At 36.7% G+C, this 25,528-nt stretch overlaps 1 protein-coding gene across 4 annotated transcripts; it reads right to left on the bottom strand.

Annotated features, from left to right (window-relative positions):
- Positions 1 to 969: 969 nt before the first annotated feature.
- Positions 970 to 25,528, bottom strand: LOC128238580 (uncharacterized). Of its 4 annotated transcripts, none has more exons than XM_052954641.1 (17): positions 25,242 to 25,528; positions 20,352 to 21,829; positions 19,551 to 19,728; positions 11,843 to 13,647; positions 11,377 to 11,553; positions 10,656 to 10,803; positions 9,913 to 10,088; positions 9,232 to 9,487; positions 8,819 to 8,984; positions 8,021 to 8,226; positions 6,943 to 7,251; positions 5,785 to 5,850; positions 4,688 to 4,930; positions 3,951 to 4,101; positions 3,477 to 3,658; positions 3,026 to 3,071; positions 970 to 2,249 (listed from the first exon to the last, which is right to left on the bottom strand). In XM_052954641.1, exons 1-17 carry the CDS (start codon positions 25,276 to 25,278, stop codon positions 2,186 to 2,188), a joined length of 5,688 nt encoding a protein of 1,895 aa, XP_052810601.1. In that variant the 5' UTR covers positions 25,279 to 25,528; the 3' UTR covers positions 970 to 2,185. The 4 variants fall into 4 exon arrangements, with proteins under 4 accessions (XP_052810601.1, XP_052810603.1, XP_052810602.1 ...); XM_052954643.1 differs by having other exon boundaries at positions 7,168 to 7,251; XM_052954642.1 differs by lacking the exon at positions 25,242 to 25,528 and adding an exon at positions 22,133 to 22,382.

The raw sequence follows: 25,528 nt of genomic DNA, 5'->3' as shown, positions 1-25,528 counted from the left end.
CCAGGGACGGGGGCAGTTAAGTGTTTAAGTTCTTTCAGGAGTGGAGCTGAACACTTTCAAGTACGGTTTAACAGGGAAAATCCTATTTCCGGCATTTCATGAATGAAACGTTTTCATGAGACGAATGCTGACTTGTCCCAAACTATCCTGCTCTCTACGACCGTGTGAACTGACAGTATTCGTTTTCCGTTACTGTTCTTAGAACTACATGAAAAGTTTGTATAAATGTTAAGAACATCAAGTCATGTCACAGTTTTAATACGATCTTTGGTGCACTCTTACAAGCAATCCATCTTCAATACCACGTTACCTTTTTTCTTCTAAAACCGAGAAGGGTGACCTTGGAAAAAAAATCAACCTTTTCACCACGAAGGCTCCCATGCAGTGTTTGGTATACATTGCAATAGGTGGGATTTTAGCAAGCCAGGTAACGTTGTAATGCATTTGGCATACCGGAATTTTGCATTTTTGAAACCAACAGCTTAGCAAGTGTTGCATATCATTGGAACGTTTAACAGCCTACAACATCATAGCAAGTGTGTGCCAAAACGCCGGTCAATTTTTTATGAGGGGGCATTGCCCAGCACAGTTCAGAGTTATAGGACTTGGTGCACATGTGCTTTTTGTCAGTGACCATATGTAGAGAGTCATCGTGACCATATGTAGCGAGTCATCGTGACCATATGTAGCGAGTCATCGTGACCATATGTAGCGAGTCATCGTGACCATATGTAGCGAGTCATCGTGACCATATGTAGCGAGTCATCGTGACCATATGTAGCAAGTTTAGTTTTGGTGGTTTTTGGGTAATGACCATTGCCTCTTGTTTTGCACTACAACAGCACCACAATATTTGACTGTTTCATTTTACAACAACAAACTTAAACCTAAAGTTATTACAAATGGATATAAATTTATCCTTATGGAGGATGTATGTGGGTGAGAGACGGAGTGTAACTCATACAACAGTTGTGGTTCCGAATGTTTATTCTTTCTCACTCGAAATGTTAAACAGCTACATTAAAATACAAATAAATCTACTCAAAAATACTCTAACATCCATAAAAAATAAAAAAAAGTGATCATAAAATGCAACATCTGCAAAGCGAGGACGGTATCATGTAAACATAAGAGAGAAAATTAAAATATTAGATATCTTGTGTGAATATTACGACAGTATAAGTCTGTAAATGGGCTCTCAATGTAGAATCTGTCATAAAGCAACATTTAAAAGTGGATTAAAAATATCACATAATAAATAGAAAATGGATCTGACCTGGGACCAATAACAATACAACTCCCAGATCTGACTGACAATGTTCACTCATATGATTTTACTGTAACATGAATAACTAAGTAAACTGTAGGACGGATACCGTGTTTGAACAAAACTATCTTGTTCAAGATCAAGCAATTATGTAAATAATATATAAAATAAGATAAACATAAAGCACAAATACTTAAGTTGCTGACAAACTTAAATTAAAATCATTGGGTTGGACACAAGGAGACGGTTTATTACTATCAAACAAAGCATACAGCAAAAATAGCTTAAACCTAAAGTCTATGAAAGCTATCAGCAAAAGCAATACTACACAGCTGAGACATTGATCCCCCAGGATTAACAAATACATGTATTCAAGGGTTAGAAAACAAACATATCTTCCCGACAGTTACATGAATGTAAATACAACTATCTATATCAAGACTAGCGTAACAAACATCAGTAGAATGTACATGTTTCACATCCTAAAATATAGCTTTATCAAAAATATTCTTATAACTAAATCATGAATGTATGTTAAGGCATAAAAATGTACATTATGAGCAAAACATATGTAAACATATCACAGACCAAAATAAATAAATGGCCAGATGACATGGAAATATCACAGTAAATAAGGTGAACATAAAATCCCTTTACATCTGTAAAGGGGGATATGATAATAGTACATGTACATTGATGAATATAACACACACAGATGGGGAATTCAAAAACATTTTCTATTCTCAATTTACAAACTGAATGGTACTGTCATTGTCTGCGTGTTATGTGTGTAACAACCAAGATATATAGTCCAGTCACATCAGCGCTCAGGGTAACCATGTTTGGTCAGTGGGTTTGGTCAGTATTTCTTGTGTTGCTTGCTGACCATACTGGACAGTCAATGTGGTTGGTCAGTGGTCAGTATGATGTCCAGGCCATCACAACCTTATTGTACGCCACAAATACACCCTTGGTTGGCTTACTGAAATCGAGAAACATAGCAAATCTTGAATATTAAAGTGCCACTTGCATTTAAAAGCCTTTAATAGTATTTTCCAATGTGTACTTTGCATATAAGCAAATATAGACTACACTCGAATTTACATTTAACATTATATCATTTATTATGCAAACCATTTATTGTTGAACTTCAAAAATTTGTTCAGTAACTCAATTGGAATTTAGAAAATACATGTAGAGCTTCATAATTATGTTAATTTTATGACCTATAAACAGTTTCTTAGTTGGTCTAAAGCATAATGGGCAATGCAAAATATATTCAATATTTCATGAGGTTGGGTTTTCATATTCATGGCCTATAGATAGCGCCCAAATGATACCCTGTCTATCAGTTACAAAACAATCGTTGGGCGGACGTAGCTTGGTGAAAGCCAGCGACGTCATATACCACCTACTTTTTATGAAGTCGAAAATGATGTTATTCAAGAAATGATGTCATTGAAAAAGACTGTTAAAGGGCATGTTTATCAGCTTTATCATAAACATTTAATGCTTGATATTTTGTCTTGTGTGATTATGATGCACTTGGATATGAAATTACTCTTTTTATATAATAAAACAGTTGTTGACTAGGGAATAACAGAATATAATCTGTGTGATTCACTGGTGAAAAAACACTGCCCTAGACTGTGCCTTGGTCAATATGACTTCCTACCAGAATATTACATCATATTCAATGGTACCTTAGTCAGTAATTGTATATTATTTCATATATCACTGAAAATTAAAATGACGTACCATTTAAAATAGCGAATGTCCTCAAAAACACCATCATGTTTTCCATCTGAAATAAAGTGTGCAAAAGTTTTAAACATGGATGTAAATGGTTCATTTTCAGACCTCATGATACATATTAGATATGTTTTAACCAACCTTTAAATCATTACACGGCAACATGTATCAGATCTATTGCACACAAAAAATGAACATACAGGTGGATTTACATATATATGATGAGCTATTATAGCACAGATATTATCATTACTTATATTTGCCCCCCCCCCCCATACATATAATTTCATCATTACATGCATACGGTAATTGCATCTTAAGATGCAGAAAACAAAAAATGTCTCATCTATAAAACAAGGGAATGACACACACCCATGTTATATAAAAAAGCAATTTTAGTAGCAGTTGACCCCTTTCTTGACGTTATATGTGACCCTAAATAAACCCCAGTCTGTACCTTCTTTGTCCAGTTCGACGCCCAGGTAGATGTCCCCGCGTCCTGGCAAGTGCCCAATGAACTTGATGGTGCCCTGGCTCAACTTGCCGCCTTGCCGGGAAAACTTGATAACGTCGTTGACTTGCAGATCTCCAGGGCTACGTGGGGCGAAAGGTCGCAGACCAGATGTCAAGGAGGTCAGGCTGGAACACACATACGGGAAATAATATGTTTGGTTTTGTCAAGATGCAAACTCTGACACTTTTTTATAAGTTATGATGACAATTGAAAAAGAAATAACTTCAATAACTGATAAGTTCAACTCAGTAGCTTTCAGCACAGAAACAATAGCTCAATGAACATTTCAGTGCTTTCTACTCAGCATTCTGGAGTAAAGATACTTTGAAAGTAGAAACTACATCGCAAGTCGCCGTTCGATGAAGACTTATCTACAATCTATTAAGGTTAACGACAGTCTCAGCGACAAGCCTTTACCTGGTGGAGAGTGAGAGTGAGGATTTGTTGTGCTGGGTGATGAGGGGTCGTGTGGTCACCGTACGCAGACCTGCAGGGGCCGGGGAGATTGTGCGGGACAGAGTCTTCTCCCCTGATGTCATACCAGTCGGACCCATCCTGCGTAGGATCTCTGTATCAAACAGAACATATTTCATGATCATTTTTTAAAATATTCATTATCTTTCAGTATAATCATGTTGCATCATATATTTATTTTTGTAAATTTTTTGTATACACATAAAATAGTTAAGAAGTATAATAACTATCATGTAATGTATTTGCCTAGTGTTACATTTACAACTTATCACTATAATTGTCATGGAATAGAATGGCTTGTAACATAAATCCCTTAACTTTACACCAGGGTGCCAGCTCCTCTGTGTAAAACATTTTAAAAGTCTAAGACTGCATCAAAACATATCTGTACTGGTAGTTCAGAAACAAATACACAGATGATTCTAATCCCTGGATTATTAATTAAAAAATAGTTTGAAAAGAGTTAATGAAATCATTTTGCAATTGTAAAAAATAAAAACCAATTGTATGGGTGTAAGATTTGAAAAGCATGCCAAATGTTTTGCATCACACTGTTTGTGACAATGATGGTCGATGACACCATTAAGGTGTAGACAATATCATGAGACTTTGTGAAGAATTAAAACAATGAGATATTTCCTATAAAGACAAACAAGTCCCCAAATTTATTTTTATCCTACCTCTTCCGTCAGCAGACTTGGACCTCTTTCTCACTGCAGAACTGATTTGCTCGTCAATATCGCTGAACGATGAGTTGGACGCATCTGACCCTGCAGAGCCCCGCCTCTGCCGACGTCTCCACGAGGCTGCAGTGAGCTTGTCGGTTGGCTGAGCACTGACAAGAATGTCGGTGGGCGTGTCACTCATGTTCCCATCATCCTGGTAGGCTGCAGAGAGCTGCTGCGATTGGCGGACATCAAATCCTGCCAAAGAAATTATGAAAAATTATATCAGCATATCTTAAGATAGATTTAAACTGTACATACAATTTTTTTTAGTTTCATACATTATCTTTTTTAAATATTGTCCTATGTTTATTTTTAATGGTAGTTGCAATTACTTATAAATATAATATTTTTTAATGAAATAAACGTCAGGAAAATATTATATTTTTTTACAGCCAAAACCTTATCATCAAAATATTTGATATGAAAAACCTTAATAAAATTTAAGCATGCTTTCTGATGTGTATTCAATAAACATACATGCATTAATCATAAGTCCAAAATCTTGAACAAAAAGTTGTATCAGCATATTCCAAATCCGAGGTGAGTGAAGAGATTAGCTTAATCTATTTGCCTACATACATGCACCCCCTCGTAACCTGATACAATCAATGAATCAATATGTTATTTGCCAGCCATTAATCAATGTTCACCCTTTACTCAATTAGGTTTTAAATTGTCTTAGTAAGTTTATGTTTAACTAAAGGGAGATGACTCAAATGTTCTTAAACCTTAATCATCAGGGGACTGCACTGTAGTTTTATAAGTAAAATTTAGGTTAAACATTTTATAATTTAACATATATATCAAATATCAGATAACAATTGCATACTTGATATACTGCAACAGATTCAATTAAAGAAGAGCTAAAAATGTTTCTTTCAATAAATCACAATTAACCATTGGAAAACAAGAAACACACTCTCATAGTTCCAATAAAAAACACAACTCTTCCATATTCTTTGCTAGATTTAGTATGACCCTTTTTAAAAAATATTTTCATTTCTCTATAAAAATGAATAAAAGAATAACAAAGGGAGATAATTATTTACCCTTTTCCTCCCTGGAGTTCTCCTTCCTCCTGAAATTGTCTCCCCTGTCCAGAAGACATCGCTCACCTGAAATGGCAGCAGTAAATGTAACACTGACTGGAACGGGTAACAAAATGAGGAGAAAAGTTCTATTATTGTCTAAAGAGCTTTGGAAAACAAAACATTCACTAGGTAAGTAGGTATTATGTAAGAAACCACTTGATTTACAGTTGATAACATATTGAACAAATACATGTTGATTTCTAATATGGATCACAAATTAAAAATGTTAGTGTATAACTGTCACAAATAAAGACTTTGAGGATAAAAGCTAAACAAACGAAAATGTTACTTCTTTGCCTTAATAATTATTCAGACTGAAAATACTATATGACTTATTAGATAAACAAAATAAAATGTTTACAATGTTGGTATCTTTTCCTTTAATGTTTGAAAATTCAAAGTTTTCCCAAACCAGGGCATACCATGCACACTGGACTATCCACCAAGATATTTATGCAGAAATCAGGCTTAACAAAATGGATTTTCGTAAGAAACGTTCACTCAGGTACTATCAGGATATCTGCCCACAATTTTGACCACTAAATCTGTATTATCAAGACAATACAAATGATAAGTAGACTAGCATCTAAATTATAATTATATGTAAGCCAATGTTAAAATCTAAGGAAATACAAGACTGAATGTGATTGCCAGGTTCTGTAATATATAAGTGTCAACTTAAAAAAAAAACACATTCATTATTGACTATTGATGTGTTAATATCAAGGTTCTCAATAAGAACCGGCTGGCGGCCAAAACAGACGGTTTAAATTGTTTTTAAGCTGGTCAGAATAAACTTCTTTTTTTTTTTAAATATCAAAACATAATGAAACTGGTTGTTAACATTTCTTTTGTCAGATGGTTCAGCCCAAAGTTATTGAGAACCCTGTAATATACCATAAAGCTCTATTGTTTCTAATCTGGCACTATATTGATCAACTGCTTTGTTTTTAATGTCAACACTAAAGTTCATAACTATATTATATGTGAACACATTTTCTAGAAACAAGAAGATGAGACAGCTAGCACTGGGGAAGTCAAGCAAACAACAGAGAGAAAAACAGCCCAGTATGCACTGCAACCATAAACTGCAGTCAACACTATATCGAGCCATACCAAGAGTGGGATCTGTAGTGTCTTGTGAGTCAGAGATGTACTGAGCCATTAATATTTTCGATGATTGACTCTTTGACTGGCCCTCACCAACTCTTTCAGCAATTTGATCAGTTTGTTTCACACGGACACCACACTCATTTTCAGGTTTATTTTCTTGCAGTTCATGATGCATTTTAGTATGATCAGTATGCATAGACTTGGTATTAAAGTCATCAGCTGACTCACAAGTGTGTTCAGGTATGGTAGCCTCCTGACCTTCCATATTTGACCTTGAACCTGACCTTTTGTTTGATATCTGGTCGTAGATGGCTACAATGTCAAGTTTCCTTCTTTGTTTAAAAAGATCAGATTTTTCTATATAGCATGTATTCCCTGGCTACATAACCAACTGAATCGCAGCCAATTGCATGTGTCACCTGTCTGGACTGCCTATTATTTTTTGAAGTCAATGTTACCATAACCTTGCCAATAACCCAAAAATCAATATGAATAATAAACGGACCACACCCAATGTCCATACCAAGTTTAAAGACTCTGCACCAAATTCAGTCAGCGAAATTGGACTTTTGTATGAACAAGCCCGAACTTTTATATTATTGCTTGGCATCAAATTTTTGAAAAAGCCCTGCTATATCAAATCCAGAATTTGAGCAAGCCCAGAAAGCATTTTACCAGTGCAGGGCTTGTGGGCTTTTGCTAATTTCAACCACTGCAAGTTGTTCAGAGATTATTGATCATAAGCGAAGTGTGATGCTGAGGACGACGGCAGACAAAGTAATCCCTATGTATCTCTCATGCATTGCAGGCGACAGAATAAAACATCTAATAGAATGCAAAATAAACTTTATACAAAATCATATTTACGAAAGAATCAAAACAGATATAAAACCAGAAATAATAAAGTCCACACGTTACAAACCAAAAATATACATTCTGTACATACCATTTGAAAATTTTGTTTATATTTACACACAGACCTATTTGCTTACATTCTACTACTGCATTAGAATATGCATCTTGATTACAAAGGAAATATATATTTTAAGATTTAATTTCAAGCAAACACTCCAATACTGACCTCTGGATCGGCCACTCAGGTTCGGGGTTGTCTTAGACATGTCAGAATTGTATGCGGATAGAGGCATGGATCGGAAGTCGAGCTCAGCAGAGCTTGTGCGATGACGACCCCTAGACTTCTCCGGGGTCAAAGGTCGAGTCAAAGACAGTGAAGAGCGTAACTTTTCCTCTGACCTCCCATCTGGGCCTGTGCGGTAACTTTCATACCTACCAAATAAAATCACATTCGATGTAAGGGATTAAATCTAAGCCCTTCTAGGTATGTTTTGCAAAATCGTGCCAAAGCCTTAATACAGCATGAAAAATATGAATCAAACTCATATTGTTACATTTTTACTTTGTATGTTTTAATTAAAAGTATAAATTATGTCGGTTAAATTAGATTAGATATGCAAAGTCTGTTAAAAGGAACCACCTATATTTGAAACATTGTCTAATGATCACATTTGTCCAATGCAGCAATAAAATGTCACTTCGCGAAGCAGTTCATGCAAAATGAACAAAAGTCTTTCTCTAAAGAAAAAACTAGAGCATTGTACATGGTGTACATATACTTTGTTTGGATGGATATTCATGTACAATTATGATATGGGAAAACTACTCTTCCATTACCGGTTATCATATTTTCATCAACATTAATTAACTATTCAGATTTTAGTATTTTAGATTTGTTTTAAATCTATTTATCACGTGTTAAAATTACAAATTTCTGAGTAACTGAAAACAATCCTTTTACATCAAAGTTAAAGTCTTTTACTAATTAAAGTATCATCTATGTCTAAAAACATTATCCTCAGACCTGTAAGCATCCAACTTGGATAGCCTGTCTGTGCTGGCAGGTAGGTCTGCAAGTTTGATGTCTGTGCGGGTCTCGTACTGGGGTTTGCCAGTGTTTGTCTGCCTCGTGTAGCTGATGTCTATTAGCGGGTCAGATCGTCTTTTTGTCTGCTCTCTCTCGAGGTCTTCTGTATTTGAAAAAAAAGGCTTTGTCAAAAACTAGAAAGAAAATCTTCAAAACATTAATTTAAACTCATATCCTTCTATAAAGCTGTTCCTAAAATTGAAAACATTAATAGAAAATATGAGACAAATTTTTGCACTTACATATTTTAAGTATTGTAACAATCATCACACTGAACTAAAACATTACCAGTTTCATTCTGCTTATTATACCTTTGTCCCTTAGAGCTTACCATGAGTTTAGACCCATACCTTTCTTGTCATATCCATCCATTCTTGTGAGAGATCGCCTCCCCTCATCCTTGTATGACTTTCTTGCACTGTCCACCAGCTCCAGGGATTTCCTCAGGTCAGACAACTCTTCCTTGAGCCTGATATTGTCATCGTGCAGCTGGTAATTTCTCTCCCTTAGATTGCGGTTATCTTCCTTGATCTGTTGCAGCTCTATCTTGGTTCTGTAGTCGGAAGCCTCGTTGTAAGTTGAACTGTGCTCTCTGAGTCGAGTAAGCTGAAGGGAAATTAAAGTAAAGGGGACATTCAACAAAAGTTCTGGTATATCAAATCTACCATCTACAAAATGAATTCCTAACTAAATATCTCATTTTGATCTTCAAACATGTACACTCCGTAAAATCTTTTAACATCACTTTGTTTTTCAGAATGTTCCCGATAACTTTATAAACTTGTATAATGCCTTTACTTTAAGTTAGAGCTAGACAAAACAAAAGCAAGATGTGAGAGCGGTCTGGCCATGAGAGTGGTCTGGAGTGTTCACATCTCACCCAAGGGCTTGTGCATTTGACACCCATTCTGTTGAGCTAGCTTTTATAGCCATGCAGTAGAGTATCCCCCTGATTAGCTTATATCTGTCTTACACATTAAGCTCAAATGTATTGCAATAGCTAAGGAAAACATAAGTGCCCCTAGGCCTACCTCAGTCCGCTGGTGTCTGACCTCTTCCTGGAGGTCACGTGTTCGGTCGTCCTGGGTGACACGGAGTGTCTCTTTCTCTGCTGCTAGCTCCTTTATGCGCCGCTCTCCTGCACGCACCTCCTCCATTGCAGCCTCATTAGCCTCATGTAGGTCCTGTACCTGGCTCTTCAGCTCATCTTCATGTAAATACACACAATGATTAACATAATTTTTAAGCCTGGCGTGATATTGCATAACCAAGCTGTGAGATGAACCATATAAGTTGTAAACATAGATGTGTAAGCCAAATTGCCATTTGCCAATCTATTTTCTATCTTATTATAAAACATCAAGGGATTGTATTCAGACTTAGTCTTAAATAGTTCAGTTTTAAAAAAAAGAAGTTGAAAAGATTTACTATGATAGTATTAAAGGTCAAAGAACTGTTTTTTCAGGAATACAAGAGGCAAAACATTAATAAAAGACAGAGTTATGGGTCTTGCTTTACATGTGGGTATTGTTTCTGGCAACATGTGTTTTGAACTTCATTTAAATATTTTATACATCAAATATATATATGGCCATCATTGAATGCCAATGCTGACAATAACACCAAGGTTACCATAATATCACAACATTTTTTCTTCGAAACACAGACAAGCTAATTACAATTGAATTACTCAATTCCCTCATTTGGAGTGTTTAAAAAAAAAAAATCTTAATATTATTAAGGCTTCATGAATATAGTCCCCTGATTCACTTACCTATCTTCCTCTGGAGAGTGGTTGGGCTGTTTGGGTTGTATCTGTTGAGCCCGGGCTCATTCCGCAGCTTTGCCTCCTCCTTTAAACGGGCAACCTCCTGGGTAAGACTGTCACGATCCTCTGTCATCTCAACCAGACGACGCTCCAACTGAAATAAACAGAAAGTTTGAGAGTGGCATGAAAGTCTGCCTTGCATACAAGAATTGTTGGATCCAGCCACATGATGTACATTCTCTTGGTCTCTTGAAAAGGACACCAATATTGATTCCACTATGGAAATGGACTTGAGCGACACCCTATAAGGTTATCATCTTTTGGTTCAATCAGGCTAAAAAATATTTGTACTATTAAGACAATAAGTACCGAGATTTAAGTGAAGTATTTTTTTTACATGAAGACTTAATTATCAGAATTACGGGCTGGTTTCATTAAAGGAGCTTAGTTGTAACTTACAAATATCCCAGATGGCAACAAAATATTTATTTTATATGTGTCAGATGTTTTTAATTTCATTCTGGTTTATGTTCATTTCTCACAAAAACATAATTATAGAACTTACATAGCAAAATAATGATATGACACCATCATAAAACTTAATCTTTAATGCAATGGGGCACAGTTTTATAATATGAAATAAGGTAAAAGCCTAGTATGGTGTCAAACAAAAAACCCTTAACCCCACACTTCTAGCACAGTGAACAGATATGCATATTTTACATACCTCGCCAATCTGTGGCCCAGGGGATGCTCTTGCCCTAAGTCGATCAGTCTCGCCTTGCAGATGCTGATTAGTCTCCCTTGAATCCTCCAGAAGCTTGCGTACTTCACTCATTTCCTGCTCTCGGTTGTTCAGCTGCTTGCGGAGATTCAGGATTAAACTGTCCAGATCTTTGATTTGCTGTGATGGAAAATTGCATGCTCAGCATGATAAAAAACAAAGAAAGATGCATACCATTGTATCACAGACAATAACTTGAAGGAAAAGCCTTAGATCATTTAAAAGCTTAAGAAAAAGAGATTAAATGTACATGACATTTAATTTTTAAAAGATTATTTCTAATCTTACAGATTAGGCATTAAAACTGTATAAAAAAATATGTTGTAGGTTTTAAATATGTTGCAAATTCATTTTTAAATAAATCAAACTGAGCACAACATTGATGTACATATGGCAAAATGGGGATTACCTCACGGAGATTCATCTCTGATTCTGTTTCACCATTCATGGGTGTGACTGTTCGACTGCTGGTGTTAGACTGTGGTGTACGGGGTGGCAGCAGGGGGCTCTTTGATACAGGATTAAAAGGGACCCTCACATGTCCATCAGGGGTCATACTGCGCTTGTCTGGGGTGTACCTCTGTGCGGCTCCTATAACAGGCAGACTGGAAGCACTGGCAGTTCTTGACCCCTGTCTTGCCCCTTCCGTAACCCCTTCATAGTACTGGGTGAGTTCCTGCTCACTTGTCACACTCTGCGGTCGGGAGCCCTGGTTGCTGGCATTGCTGCCTGCATAATCACTGCCAACTAACTTACGGACATCTGTGGACTGGTACAGTTTCTCCTGGCTTGCATTTAGGGTGGAGTGGATCAGTTCCCTCTGAGGAGTCTGTCGTTGGGACCCTGGGGCAGACCCAGCCACTGAGCTGTGTTTTGACTCTTGAACTGATCCACGGGTAGGGGTACTGTGGGTAGAGCCAAGTAAGGACTCATGAGCAGATTTTGCACTAGTAACAGACATATTTGAGCCATATGGAGAACCATTCAAGTAATCCCGCCTTATTGGAGAATGCCTGTCAGCGGCACTGAGTACGTCCCCTATCTGCTCCTGGGGTGTGCGGGGTCTGGACCCTGACTGTGATCCAATCTGGGACCCTGTTCCGGAACTCTCTGATAATGCTGACCTGGCCTGGCGAGTGCTGTCGAATGCTTCATTTATCAGCTCATTGATTCTCTGTCTGCTTGAGTCATTAGAATGAGCGGAACCTACAGACTCTGGTCTGCCATTGGTTGATCCCTCTCTAGATGGAGACCTGTTCTCCCTTCCAAGTGCATCAGTAATAAGCTCATCAAGCACATGTCTGCCTACAGAATTCCCTGAATGTACAGACCCTTCTGCAGACCCTGGTCTGCCATGCTCCCGGCCCTCGGTGGGTGTTTGTCTGGCAGAGCCTAGGACAGAGCTGTGGCGGGATGGCTGGGAGGCACTAGAGTCTGGTCTCCCCACATCATCAGAGAGCACTGGTGTCTGACGTGCTGAGCTATGTTTGGAATGCAAGGAGTTGACTGATGCTGGACGATCAATGTTGTCCAGGGGTGTATGCCTAGCAGAACTGTGAGCCGAGTTGTGCCTGGAAACAACTGGGCTCTCTGTGCTGTATATTGGTGTTCTAGAATGTCCAGTGCCTAACACATCGTCTATCACAACTGGGGAAGATTTGCCACCACGTCCAAGTGAGTCATTTGACTGAACGCTGCGTTTCTCAAGATAATCATCTAACAATGAGTTCTTAAATGATTCGCTATTTCCGTTAAGTCCATTTTCAGATCTATACACATGTCCCATGTCCATGGACTTCAATAGGGTGTCATCCCCATCCTGGTACTGCTTGACGCTATCTTCCCCTACTGGCGTTCCTCTACCATTCAAGTCCGGGAAATCCGTCTTCAGCCTTTGGCTCAGCTCAGACTCAGACTCATTTCCAGACATGGCACCTTTGCTGCTGGTCAGCTGGTTTCGAACAAGGTCCTCGTACTTGTTAGACAAATGAATGCTACTCTCACTCTCCTCCCGGCTTAGCACATTGTCACCATTCCCTGTATCCATACCTGCCCTGGTTTGAGGATGTGTAAAACTCCTGCTGGCCCTGGTAGGGGTATATGTGACTTCCTTGCCTGCGGTGTTGGTCTCCTGGTTCTCGTTATGCTGCTGGTCTCTCACAAACTGTTCCGCCTTCGCAACTCCTGTAGAACGCCCCTCATCTTCCAGGATGTCTGAAAATAAAGAGCAGATAATCATCTAAATGCTGTTAAATGAAACACTACTAAAGCACTTATACATGTACATGTAGTGTTATTTTGAAAATCAATCATGATGTAATAACAGAAAAATTCTCCATGGTTATGCGTAAGAAGGTCATAAAGTTAATTATTGTATCAAAATGCTTGACGTCAGTTTAACACCTACAATAAGAAAGTCCAGCAAAAATAACTGCCGTCTGTGTTTCCATTTTGCCACCTATACTAATATTTTGCTGGCATTTAAATCTCAGTTCTGTTTTTTAAGCCTCAGTCAAAATGAGCTACTTACAAACAAAACTCAATAAATCATGTTACCAAGTTGTATTGTTTGTTTATATCATTTTCGGAAAACATTCAAACGTTATCTGGCTCAAAATTTAAAAAAAACAAATAAGTTATATCTTATCTAGTGATCAACCAATCTTGCTCTTGATAATAATCAACTACACTATGTTCATTAATTAAAGCTCACTGTTTGAATCCAAAGAATAGTATCACTTCAACCAATCGAATCAGTGCCAAGTGTTTTGTGCACCCTATTTTGTTTTTTAGCTTTTGTAACTAAGTCAGTTTATCTATTTGGCTGGACATAAAGATCTACTGACCTGAGTTTCTACAATATCTTATAAACTTGTCTGAGTTCATAATTACATAAATATTACAAATTAATCAAACTTAATATTCATGCTAACATGCTGTTCCATCGGAATAAATTTATTCATTTGTAACACATTAAATGTAACCCTAGCTGTGCTGGGCTTGAAAGTTTAATTTTCATAAAGATCTCCAAATAAACAATTAAGCATTAAAAAAATTGCAAAAGGTATTAAAAAATATGGACAATCAGAAAACCTTTTTTCAGCTTACAGTCACACTGACCTTGACCTTTGACCCACTGACCTCAAAATGAATAGGGTTCATCTGCTGGTCATGACCAATAAGCCTACCTAGTATGAGGTCCCTGGGTCAAAGCGTTCTCAAGTTATTGATCGGAAACCGTTTTTCATGTTAAGGTCACACTGACCTTGACCTTTGACCCACTGACCTCAAAATCAATAGGGTTCATCTGCTGGTCATGACCAATACACCTACCAAGTATGAGGTTCCTGGGTCAAAGCGTTCTCAAGTTATTGATCGGAAACCGTTTTTCATGTAAAGGTCACACTGACCTTGACCTTTGACCCACTGACCTCAAAATCAATAGGGTTCATCTGCTGGTCATGACCAATAAGCCTACCTAGTATGAGGTCCCTGGGTCAAAGCGTTCTCAAGTTATTGATCGGAAACCGTTTTTCATGTTAAGGTCACACTGACCTTGACCTTTGACCCACTGACCTCAAAATCAATAGGGTTCATCTGCTGGTCATGACCAATACACCTACCAAGTATGAGGTTCCTGGGTCAAAGCGTTCTCAAGTTATTGATCGGAAACCGTTTTTCATGTAAAGGTCACACTGACCTTGACCTTTGACCCACTGACCTCAAAATCAATAGGGTTCATCTGCTGGTCATGACCAATAAGCCTACTTAGTATGAGGTCCCTGGGTCAAAGCGTTCTCAAGTTATTGATCGGAAACCGTTTTTCATGTTAAGGTCACACTGACCTTGACCTTTGACCCACTGACCTCAAAATCAATAGGGTTCATCTGCTGGTCATGACCAATACACCTACCAAGTATGAGGTTCCTGGGTCAAAGCGTTCTCAAGTTATTGATCGGAAACCGTTTTTCATGTAAAGGTCACACTGACCTTGACCTTTGACCCACTGACCTCAAAATCAATAGGGTTCATCTGCTGGTGATGACCAATACACCTACCAAGTATGAGGTCCCTCGGTCAAAGCGTTCTCAAGTTATTGATCGGAAACCATTTGGTATTCCGACCGACCGACAGACAGACAGACAGACAGACAGACAGACCGACCGACATGTGCAAAACAATATACCCCACTTTTTTCAAAAGGGGGCATAAAAATATCATTATTATTATCATTATTATCAATATTCTTCTCCTTCTTATTATAACTATTGTATTTGTTAAAATCAGTAGTTGGAGCAGAAAAATTCAGACCTTGAACACACCTCAAATTACTCCAAAGAATCCATTCTTTGTATACACAGGAGACAATAACAATATCAATCAATGTTTACACCTTGGTAATTATGATGACTTTATCAGCATGGACAAATACTTACAGACTTCTGAACAATTCCATTTATTGACAGCATAAATATTTCACAAAGTTTTTGACCCAGACCTAACAAAAACTTAAACCATAAATTTCATCCAGCATGAAGTATGAAGAAAATCCAATGTATCGCACTATTAACAGTTAATGTATTCTCCGTACTGTAAACCATTATTGGAATTCAAATGTTTGATTGTTTGACTATTTGTTTTTATGTTTTATCTCCAATTTATCAATACTATATTATTACACTAAGCTTTTGAAGTCTACAGTTTGCAAAGCTTTTATGTGATTTCCCTATGACGAACTTCATGTCTGAGCTTGAATGTTTTCATATAGATTGCAGGTAAGTAAATGGAAATGTAGATTATGGTAATTTCATCTTAAATGTTTACTTTAGATAAATAAATGTTGAGATTCATGATGTGCTTGTAGGGAACAGTTCAGTTTTCAAGAAATTCTTAATAAAAAGAAATCATTAGATTTAAACCAAATAATGAAAATTCAAAACAAATTAATATATAAAATAATGAGAAAAAAATACCAAATACAAATTAATTTCATTCATATTTCTTTGTTATCAATCTTTCATTTTCTACAGAATTTGAATAACTGACTGAACTTTATATAATTTATCAATTTGCATTTTTGTTAAAATTCATATCATGATTTATGTCCGTTGTTTCTTTTTTTCAGCATCATAAATCCTTGAAATATCACTTACTCCATTATAACACTTCTCAGACACCATCAATATAACAACAACAGCAACAACAAGAATGTAAAGAAATGCTTTCTCTTTCATTCACCACCACAGATGAAATAACGATGATAGTAACTAGCTTTATACTTTCAACCACCGACTTTCACAGATCATCAGCAATCTAATTTGTAAACCAAGTTGTTCATAAATCAATATACGTAAATGACACTTGTAAACCTGTGACCAAACTGCCGATGACATTGACAAGAAAGTTAATACCATACCAGGTTAAGCAGTGGTATTGATAGATTAACCTTAAACCAACATGTCCTTCCTACGTTAAATACTATCAAACCTTTTAGCAGAAAGTGAAATATTTCCCTTCACAAAACTTATTTGATGTTTTTTCTGTATTAAAATCCTTTATATAAATGTAGAAACACATGTGAATGAGTATTTAATTGAATGTGATGTAATTTTCACACATAGTTGTGCCTTTAATTTCTAATGCAAATGTTTGTGAGTAAGCTAATATTTACCGGTAATTCAAACAACATTAGTTTATTGCTTGATTTCAGTTTCAAAATAGCTACCATGTAACATACAAGTGTTAGTTTTAAGAATATTTTATCATTGCAGTCATGCTCATATTTGTCCATTTTGCAGCAATTTGACTATTTCACTACAAGCTTCGTACCTGACATGCACAGAGAAACCGCCTGTGGAAGCTGGGCCGATAACCGGATCCATTTTTCACGAGTTTTGTTTAGCTTATTCGGAAAAGTCATTTGACTTTTCTTTTCGCGGATATTTAAGCACATCTTTTGAACAACATTAGAAAAATTAAATCTCCTCTTATTAACATCTAATGTAACTAAGTCCGCTTCTGCCATGTTAATATTTTAATATCTGTCTCTGCAAAACTAGTATTTTGGTTTCTAAAACAAATGCACAGATATTCAAGTTGCAACTACTTTATTTAAAATAGTACAATGAAGTATTGACCAACAACAGGATGTTCCTTTCAGATTCATTGCAGTAATTCCAGTAAGCTATTGATTGTTTCACATTGGAACAAGCGAATTATTTTAATAACATTCCCTGTAATTGTCAAGTTAAGCAACATTGGAACAAGCGAATTATTTTAATAATATTCCCTGTAATTATCAAGTTAAGCAATCATAGATTTGTTTCAGTTACATAGATTTCTGAATATAATATTTTATGCAAACCAATGTCAGATTATAACACAAAGCTGATTAATGCAACTCCTTAAGTTAAGGTCAGCGTAAAATCACTTCCAACATAAATGAAAAAACTTCAAATAAAATCTATATACATCGGGACCAGGAGTGAATTTCAGTTTTTTACACAACAATACACTTCTATTTTTTTCCTTTGTTTATTTGTTTCTGTTCTTTTATTAGCCTTACTAGACCTTAGAAACAACGGTAATTGTTTTCATCAATAATCAATGATTATTGGTCATTTATTTGCTGAATTCTTTCTTGCCATCTAGAAATAGCGACTTGTCTTTAAACGTTCAAGGAATGACTACTCAGCATCTGTTTACCATGTTCAAAAATGTTTTCATAAGATACATATGAATTCTTGATAAAGGGAAAATGTATCTGTACGACTATGTGTATGTATATAAAGTGAATATGAGGTAAATTTTATGTAATTAACTTTCCTTACACTCATAATTAACTCATGACAAATAGACTTGGTTATCGGCTCAGCTCCAACGATAAATTATTGACTGGCCAACTGCTACTGGAAATGTTAATAAGTATTCTTAGAAATATGGTAAGGGTTTTTCTACCAGCAAATTCTAAAGACTGCAATCAATTTACAGAAATTGTGTCTGAATTCACACCCGAGGAAGGGACATCACATAGTATACAGTGTAGCTAGTCATTCTAAAATGTCATCCAGGCTTTTTTTTAATGATGTATATTCCAGGCTAAACATCATTAAAAAAGAAGCCTGGACTAATGAATCACTAACCGTGTAGCCAGTATACAATCTAAAAAGTACTGCACATACAAGTATATATTTCAAAATATCTTAAACTGCTCAAGGACCACCTATCAATTGAATAAAATCATAGTGATTTTACACAGCTTAGAATATCTATGGATGAATATGACAATGACGGGATCATTTTGGGACACATTTAGATGGATATTTTCAACTGCGACACCGTCTCGATGTAAACAAAAACTTGACTACCAATGTTCTTACCGTACAAGCACCCTTTTAAAAGAAATAACTACAATTTTTGCTATGTTTATTTGTATTTAATATTGTTTTTGTATTTTACAGCTATAAAAAAATGAGAATACAATGTTCTACCTTATCGAAATAAAACGTTTAAGGCCGTGATTGTACTTCATCTGTTGACATTTGATAAACTTCCGGTACGGGCAAGTTTTTACCCGTTCCGCTCGTTCGATCGTCTTACTGCCATCGATTATTGAATGGTTCTTTTAATGATAAATTGTTTGTTTGATAAAATTTGCTGATAAGTTGATGCTTTAAATGATTCATTGAATGAATAAAGATAGACTGAGTTTTGAATGATTGAGTGAATGAATATAGAAATGGATCGATTGATGTGGTTGATTGCTTAATCGATTGATTGATTGATTGAATATTTAATGACATATTGGTTGGTTGGCTGATTGATTGACTGAATGTTTGATTAATTAGTTGATAGTTCAATTCATTCATTCGCTCACTAGCTAGCTCGCTCGCTCACTTCACTTCACTTCACTTCACTTCACTTCACTTCACTTCACTTCACTCACTCACTCACTCACTCACTCACTCACTCACTCACTCACTCACTCACTCACTCACTCACTCACTCACTCACTCACTCACTCACTCACTCACTCACTCACTCACTCACTCACTCACTCACTCACTCACTCACTCACTCACTCACTCACTCACTCACTCACTCCACGTTGACCTTACCGTCTTTGAGGTAGAGGTCCACCTCAAATGTGTAGTGCTTCACGTTGACGTCTTCCACCGGGTAAAACGTGCCATCAATCACCAGGTTGCCGACGTATCCGCCCACAGGGACTTTTACCTCGTCCGAGTAGAAACAGCGGGAACCCTCCGACCAGCTTAGCTTGATCGGTTCGATATCCTGTAATACAGGAGGCTAACATTTATATATGTATACATTGATACTAAATAAGTTTTATATATTATTATTAACATGAATCAAACTCGACTCCGTTTCGTTGAAAGAAACCATAGTATTGGTGTCCTTTAGAGGAGATCATAAGGAAGTGTCCTTTGTGGGACTCTTACCCACACACTCTTGAATTAGGGCCCTTGTTCTATCGTGTTGGAACTTTAACATTTTAAGCCTATACTCTCACCGATATACCATTTTTACAACTTTTTTTATTTTTTTGTCCTAGAAAGAGCAAATTTTTGCGTAAATATCTGCAAAACAATGATAATAATAAGATTGCTAACCAAAAATCAGATCTTAGATTATTACATTTCCGTTCGAAAATTAATGTTTTAAGGCTTAAACCGTTACGAACGGTTTAAGAGAAATGCATAAAACATCATTTTTTGAACTTATAAATATACAAATCTGCAATCTAATATTTTTGTCAGCATTCTTATATAACTGGTTTCCATGGATTTTCACAAAAATAGGCTCGTTCCAAGACAAAAAAAAGTTGTCAAAACGTTCAATCTGTTAGAGTGCAGCTTTAACTTTAAACATACTTTCATATGAATGAAACAGTTTACCTTGTTGTTGAGTGTGACAAAGACGACGCTGGTAGCCTGGGTGAAGATAGTCCTTTCCCAGCGGTATCTGCAGCAAGCGTGTGTAAGGGAGGGGGATACACACCCGTCTCCTTCACGACCCTCGGGCATCGCCAGGCAGTTAACCCGGGACTCGGGCTCGACAGTACTGTTGGTAAAACTGTTACACGTTGGAGTTACGTTGCCAGATTCTCTTGTATTACCACAGTTTCCTATCGTCTCTTTACTATCGGGAGTCTCTTTGTGGTCGAAGGTTTCAAATTGTTCTTCTGCGGTTTTGATTTTTTCAAAGTTTATCTGAGTTCCTGCACATTTAGCAGAAAGATCCCGTGTTACCTTAACACTAGTATCCTCATGAATATCCAGTTCATTAAAAGTACACACAGTGTCGATATCACGGGATTTACTTTTATCCCTCAACTCTCTTTTCTCTTTGATACAAGTAATGAAGGCTTCCTTCGCCCTTTCAATGTCTTCAAGGTCTGAGTCACAATAGGCCGTCGATAAATCGCTGTTTTCGTGAATGATCAAACTAACGGTTGTAAGTTCGTGTGTCGCTTTTTCAACTATTTCCTCTTCAGGCTCGTTTTTCTCGCCGTTTTCTCTTTTAGATATCTCTTCATTTTGCAATTTTGGGTTATCATTGAACTGCTCAGTCACTGAATTATATTCTGGGTTGGCCCCATATGATCCTACTATTTCGTGATCTAGTCCAACTGTATCAAAATCATTGTTGTTAATTGAAGTGTCTTTAATTAATGCATCTTCTAACTCGTCATCAGTTGATCTCGTATTTTCTGTAGTTTGAACACTTTCTGTGACAATTAGCTCAGATGCATCAACGCTGTTTATTCCCGAATCTTCAACCTCTTCGTAAGAAGTGCATTCTAAGATTCCTTCGGCGTTTTTATTAGATAAACCGTCAGGTTCGTCAGATGAACTCGAACAATCAACACTAGATACAACAGCAGAGCTGTCTTCTAAATCACTTGCTGAAGTGACAACTATCCGCACATCGATTCCACTAAAAACACTTTCAGCTTCAATACCCGTTACCAGCTTACTAGTTTCCTCTTCTACCTCAGACTTCTCGTGCTTAGGATTCTCAATGAAGCCGTCACTATTATTTGTATTAACAGATTCTTCATAAGTTACTTCAAAGTTACCATCATAATCTGATTCGTCATTGCTTGGTGTATCCACGTCATGAACAGAAGTATTATCAACACGTTCTTTCCCGTCCTCTTCAGTTTGCTTTGTACTCTTAGTCTTCAGGTTTTGTGTGTCATCATTGTTGACTATATCAGTTTCTTGTTGAACACCGTTTCCATGGTCTTTGTCAGTGATTACAGAGTCAGTTTCTAGTCGATCAACTTCGACAGGAACTTTATCATCCAACACTTCACTTTGCGTATCTTGACTACCTCCACTGATTGCAGGATTGATATCCTGGCCAGAACCTGCAAATATATTCAAAACTACTAGATTACATAAGAATATAAGAACACAGTTTCCCCTGTAATCTTTCTAAGAATCATTATTTCCTGCGTGACATTTGATTGCAAATATTAAAATGAGTAAGAAACCAATTCATTTGAGAGCTAAGTCTATAATCAACTATAAAACGATCGGTTCTATGTTTATTGTCGGACTTATCGGAAGTTTTCGCCGCGTATGCATTGTAACAATTGCATTGCATAATAATTTATGAGTTTAACGAATGTCCCTCAATTTAATATTCAAATGGTGAGACACAAGCGTACCTGAAGAAGACATATTAGATCCAAATAGCGAATCAATTAATCGTTCAGTTCGTATTTGTCCATGTTTATCTTCGTGTTTTCTGAGTGATCAATCTTAAACTGATTCTACATCTCAACATGCTTTCTGATTCCCGTCCAACAAACAATACAGTGTCTTTATTGGCAGTTGTAAATAGTACTTAAATCAACCATAAATTTCGAAAAACGAAATCAAATTTTATATCATTTTCCATTTGAAAATTTATCATGCCGTTTGTTGAACTTCTTGTCAGAAAATTCCACAGTCAATAACAACTCCCCATTCTTTAGAATGTATGTATTTGAAAATTAATTAAAATGTTTGAAGCCAATTATAAATGGCGTCTTTTAGCATTGTTGCCAATAATCAATCAGTGGAGTTCATACAAAATACTGATCCTGGTATAAAGGTACATGTTGTACACAATCATTAGTTCTTTTGGTCTCGAGCTGTTCCTGTCGTCTGAAATATTTTACTACCGGGATTTTTAAACAAAATTAAGGAATATGGTAGTTTTGTGGTCAATTTGTTGTGGCTTGATTTAGAAGTAACAAGAGTTTTGTCAACGGGCGCCGGTGTACACCGGACGTTCGCCTGCTTTTATAATAGTCTGGCCTGATGATTTTGGCCAAACCTTGCGAAATACACGAGTTTGGTTTGTAACGTTGAACAATGATCAGACAGTCGATTGTGTTGTTTTTTATCACCTATACATGTTACAAGATTTTCAATTTTGAGATTTTTGTCAGAAAACCACCACAGGTAAAACTAGACCAACATCCCTGTTGTTGGCAAGGCGAGTGGTGTAACAGGTACAGCAAATCCATAAAGGGATAAAACTTTATCTTCATTTTGCATATTCAGACAGGCAAGTAATGGAACAATAGGGACTACATAGCAACAGTGTTTATTCCACTAGTTATATATATATTTGTTCAAGCCAAATCCGGTCCGCTTTAATAAATGTGTCCGCATTCGCTAAATTCGCCAATGGCGCGGTTTGTGCAGACATGGACGTGTAAGAGGACACTGAAACATGGAATAGGACCAACACTCCCAACAGAATTCATCTGGATCGGTTTTTATGTATACGGCGCGGACATCGGACACGAACATAAACTATCAGCCATATAATGAAACAACGAAAGCAGTGAACGTAATTCAAAATGAAATAGAACACACCTATACATAATATTACTCCAAAATGCAATAAAGTAATAAGACACGCTTACAATAATAGTCTAATACATGAATGAATATACCCGCCATTATAGATTGCAGACATTCATTAAATTTTGACACTACCTTGGCATAAGTCCGAGTTCAGTGCAACCATTTTCATTTTCCATTCACAAAGTTGCATATATTAGACAAGATCATCAAAGACCAATGTAACTCCTACTGAAGGAGCCATAAAAGAAATGATTACAATGAATCATCGCGCAGAAAAGTATAGACTATTGATATATAGTAATGAAATAACAAATCTCAATAGTGGGTATCATATTGCGTCATTTGGGTGTAATCACATTACTGCGAAAATGGACCGAGTCTCTGAATGCGTGTTAATTTATGTATCATATCTAGTTATCATAATATACCTTTATAGAGTGTTATATTGTAAGTTAGACAGTGAAAAACTTACATGAATAAGACTGATTTATTGTCAGATATAGGCGCTGACCTAAAACAAAGGAGGGAATCTGTATGTGGCTGTGTGCAAATCAGAAAAAAACACCCGCCTATGAGATAGGACTTGTACAGATATAAAAACAGAATTGAAAGATAATGTCAAAGCCGTCTCTAACTGTATGAAATTGCATCTGTTTAGAAAATGCATGTACTTGAAAGCTCTTAGCAAGATATCTATTATCTGCGGTTAGTAGCAAGATAGTTTCAAGAATCGATTCTTGGAAAATCGGAATCATCACAGACAATGTCGACGTCATCCCGCGGGAGGGCGATACCTGATAATTAATTTTGTGGCAATGAATGACATATTATTTTCGCCGCACGAAGACAAAGCATGTGTAATGACCATGTGGAAAAATATTTCATGCAAATAAATGAATTATTGGCTTATGTTTATTTGATTGGGAGGTTGGCATTAAACTACAGTCGAACCCCGTTAACTCGAACTCGTTTGGCTCGAATTCCGCGTTGGCTCGTACTGGATGTAAAAGACCGATTTCTTTCTACTGGAGGTAAGCAAATCTCAACTTTCCCGAGGCTCGAGGTATTTTCGCGGGTCCCTGAGAGTTCGAGCCCACGGGGTCCGACTGTACATCATAGAAAACTCAATTATGACAACCAATAAAAACTGTGCAAAAGTTAAACAGATGTTACACATACCTTTTAATCAATTAGGCGTGTATTATGAAACCATAAAAGCAAAATCCTGATAATTCCAAGAACAGTTCCTTAATTCAACATGGTTTATTTTATTGTTGCATGAAAAGAGTCCCACCCGCGACCGTGCGATACATTGTAACAACTTTTCAATTATGTATATATTTTTCCCAAAGACTCGTATTTATGTAAGTTAACATACTGACATAGGGTATCTTTTGATCACCCGGGCCCTTCTTTTCATTATGCTCACTCGGATGGTCGTCACATTGTTCAAATATGCAACTGCCTATTAGCAATGCCACGCATGAAGGTTCAAGCAATTGATTTAACGGCTATTAGTGCGAACTATGAATAGTTCTATGACTAAAGCATGCAATTTGACACTGGTGTCGTTATAATCATGTCAAAAAGTGCACTTAAAAATCGTGTTTGTAGAAAAAGAATAAGAATAAAAAGAAGAAGAATGATGATGATGGCGACGCTGCTCCTGCTGCTGCCGATGCTGATGCTGATGATGATGATGATGATGATGATGATGATGATGAAAGTGATGATGACGATGACGACGATGACGACGACGGCGACGACGACGATGCTGATGCTGATGATGCTGTTGATGATGATGATGATGATGATGATGATGATGATGATGATGATGATGATGATGATGATGATGATGATGATGATGATGATGATGATGATGATGATGATGATGATGGAAGAAAGACAGAGACTCACCTGACATAGCAGAGGCAACCTGGATGAAGGAAATCATTGAGACCTATTAAACCACTGAGCCTACATGTGGGTCTCCTGCAGACTTTCTATAATTAGCCAAAATCATTACTTTAAAAATGCACACTCCGTTGCACCATTTATCCATGACACTTAAAACTACTTCTCTAGCTGTCCAAACAACGTGAATAAATGAACTGTTGTCCTAAAATTTTGAATGTTAGATTCAAACACAAGTATGTCATATTTAGCTAAACTTTAAAGATAGACGTTGCATGTATTTTGAGCAT

This window comes from Mya arenaria, chromosome 6 (assembly GCF_026914265.1).
Source record: "Mya arenaria isolate MELC-2E11 chromosome 6, ASM2691426v1".
NCBI lineage: Eukaryota > Metazoa > Mollusca > Bivalvia > Myida > Myidae > Mya > Mya arenaria.
This window is presented reverse-complemented; position numbering and strand designations above follow the sequence as displayed.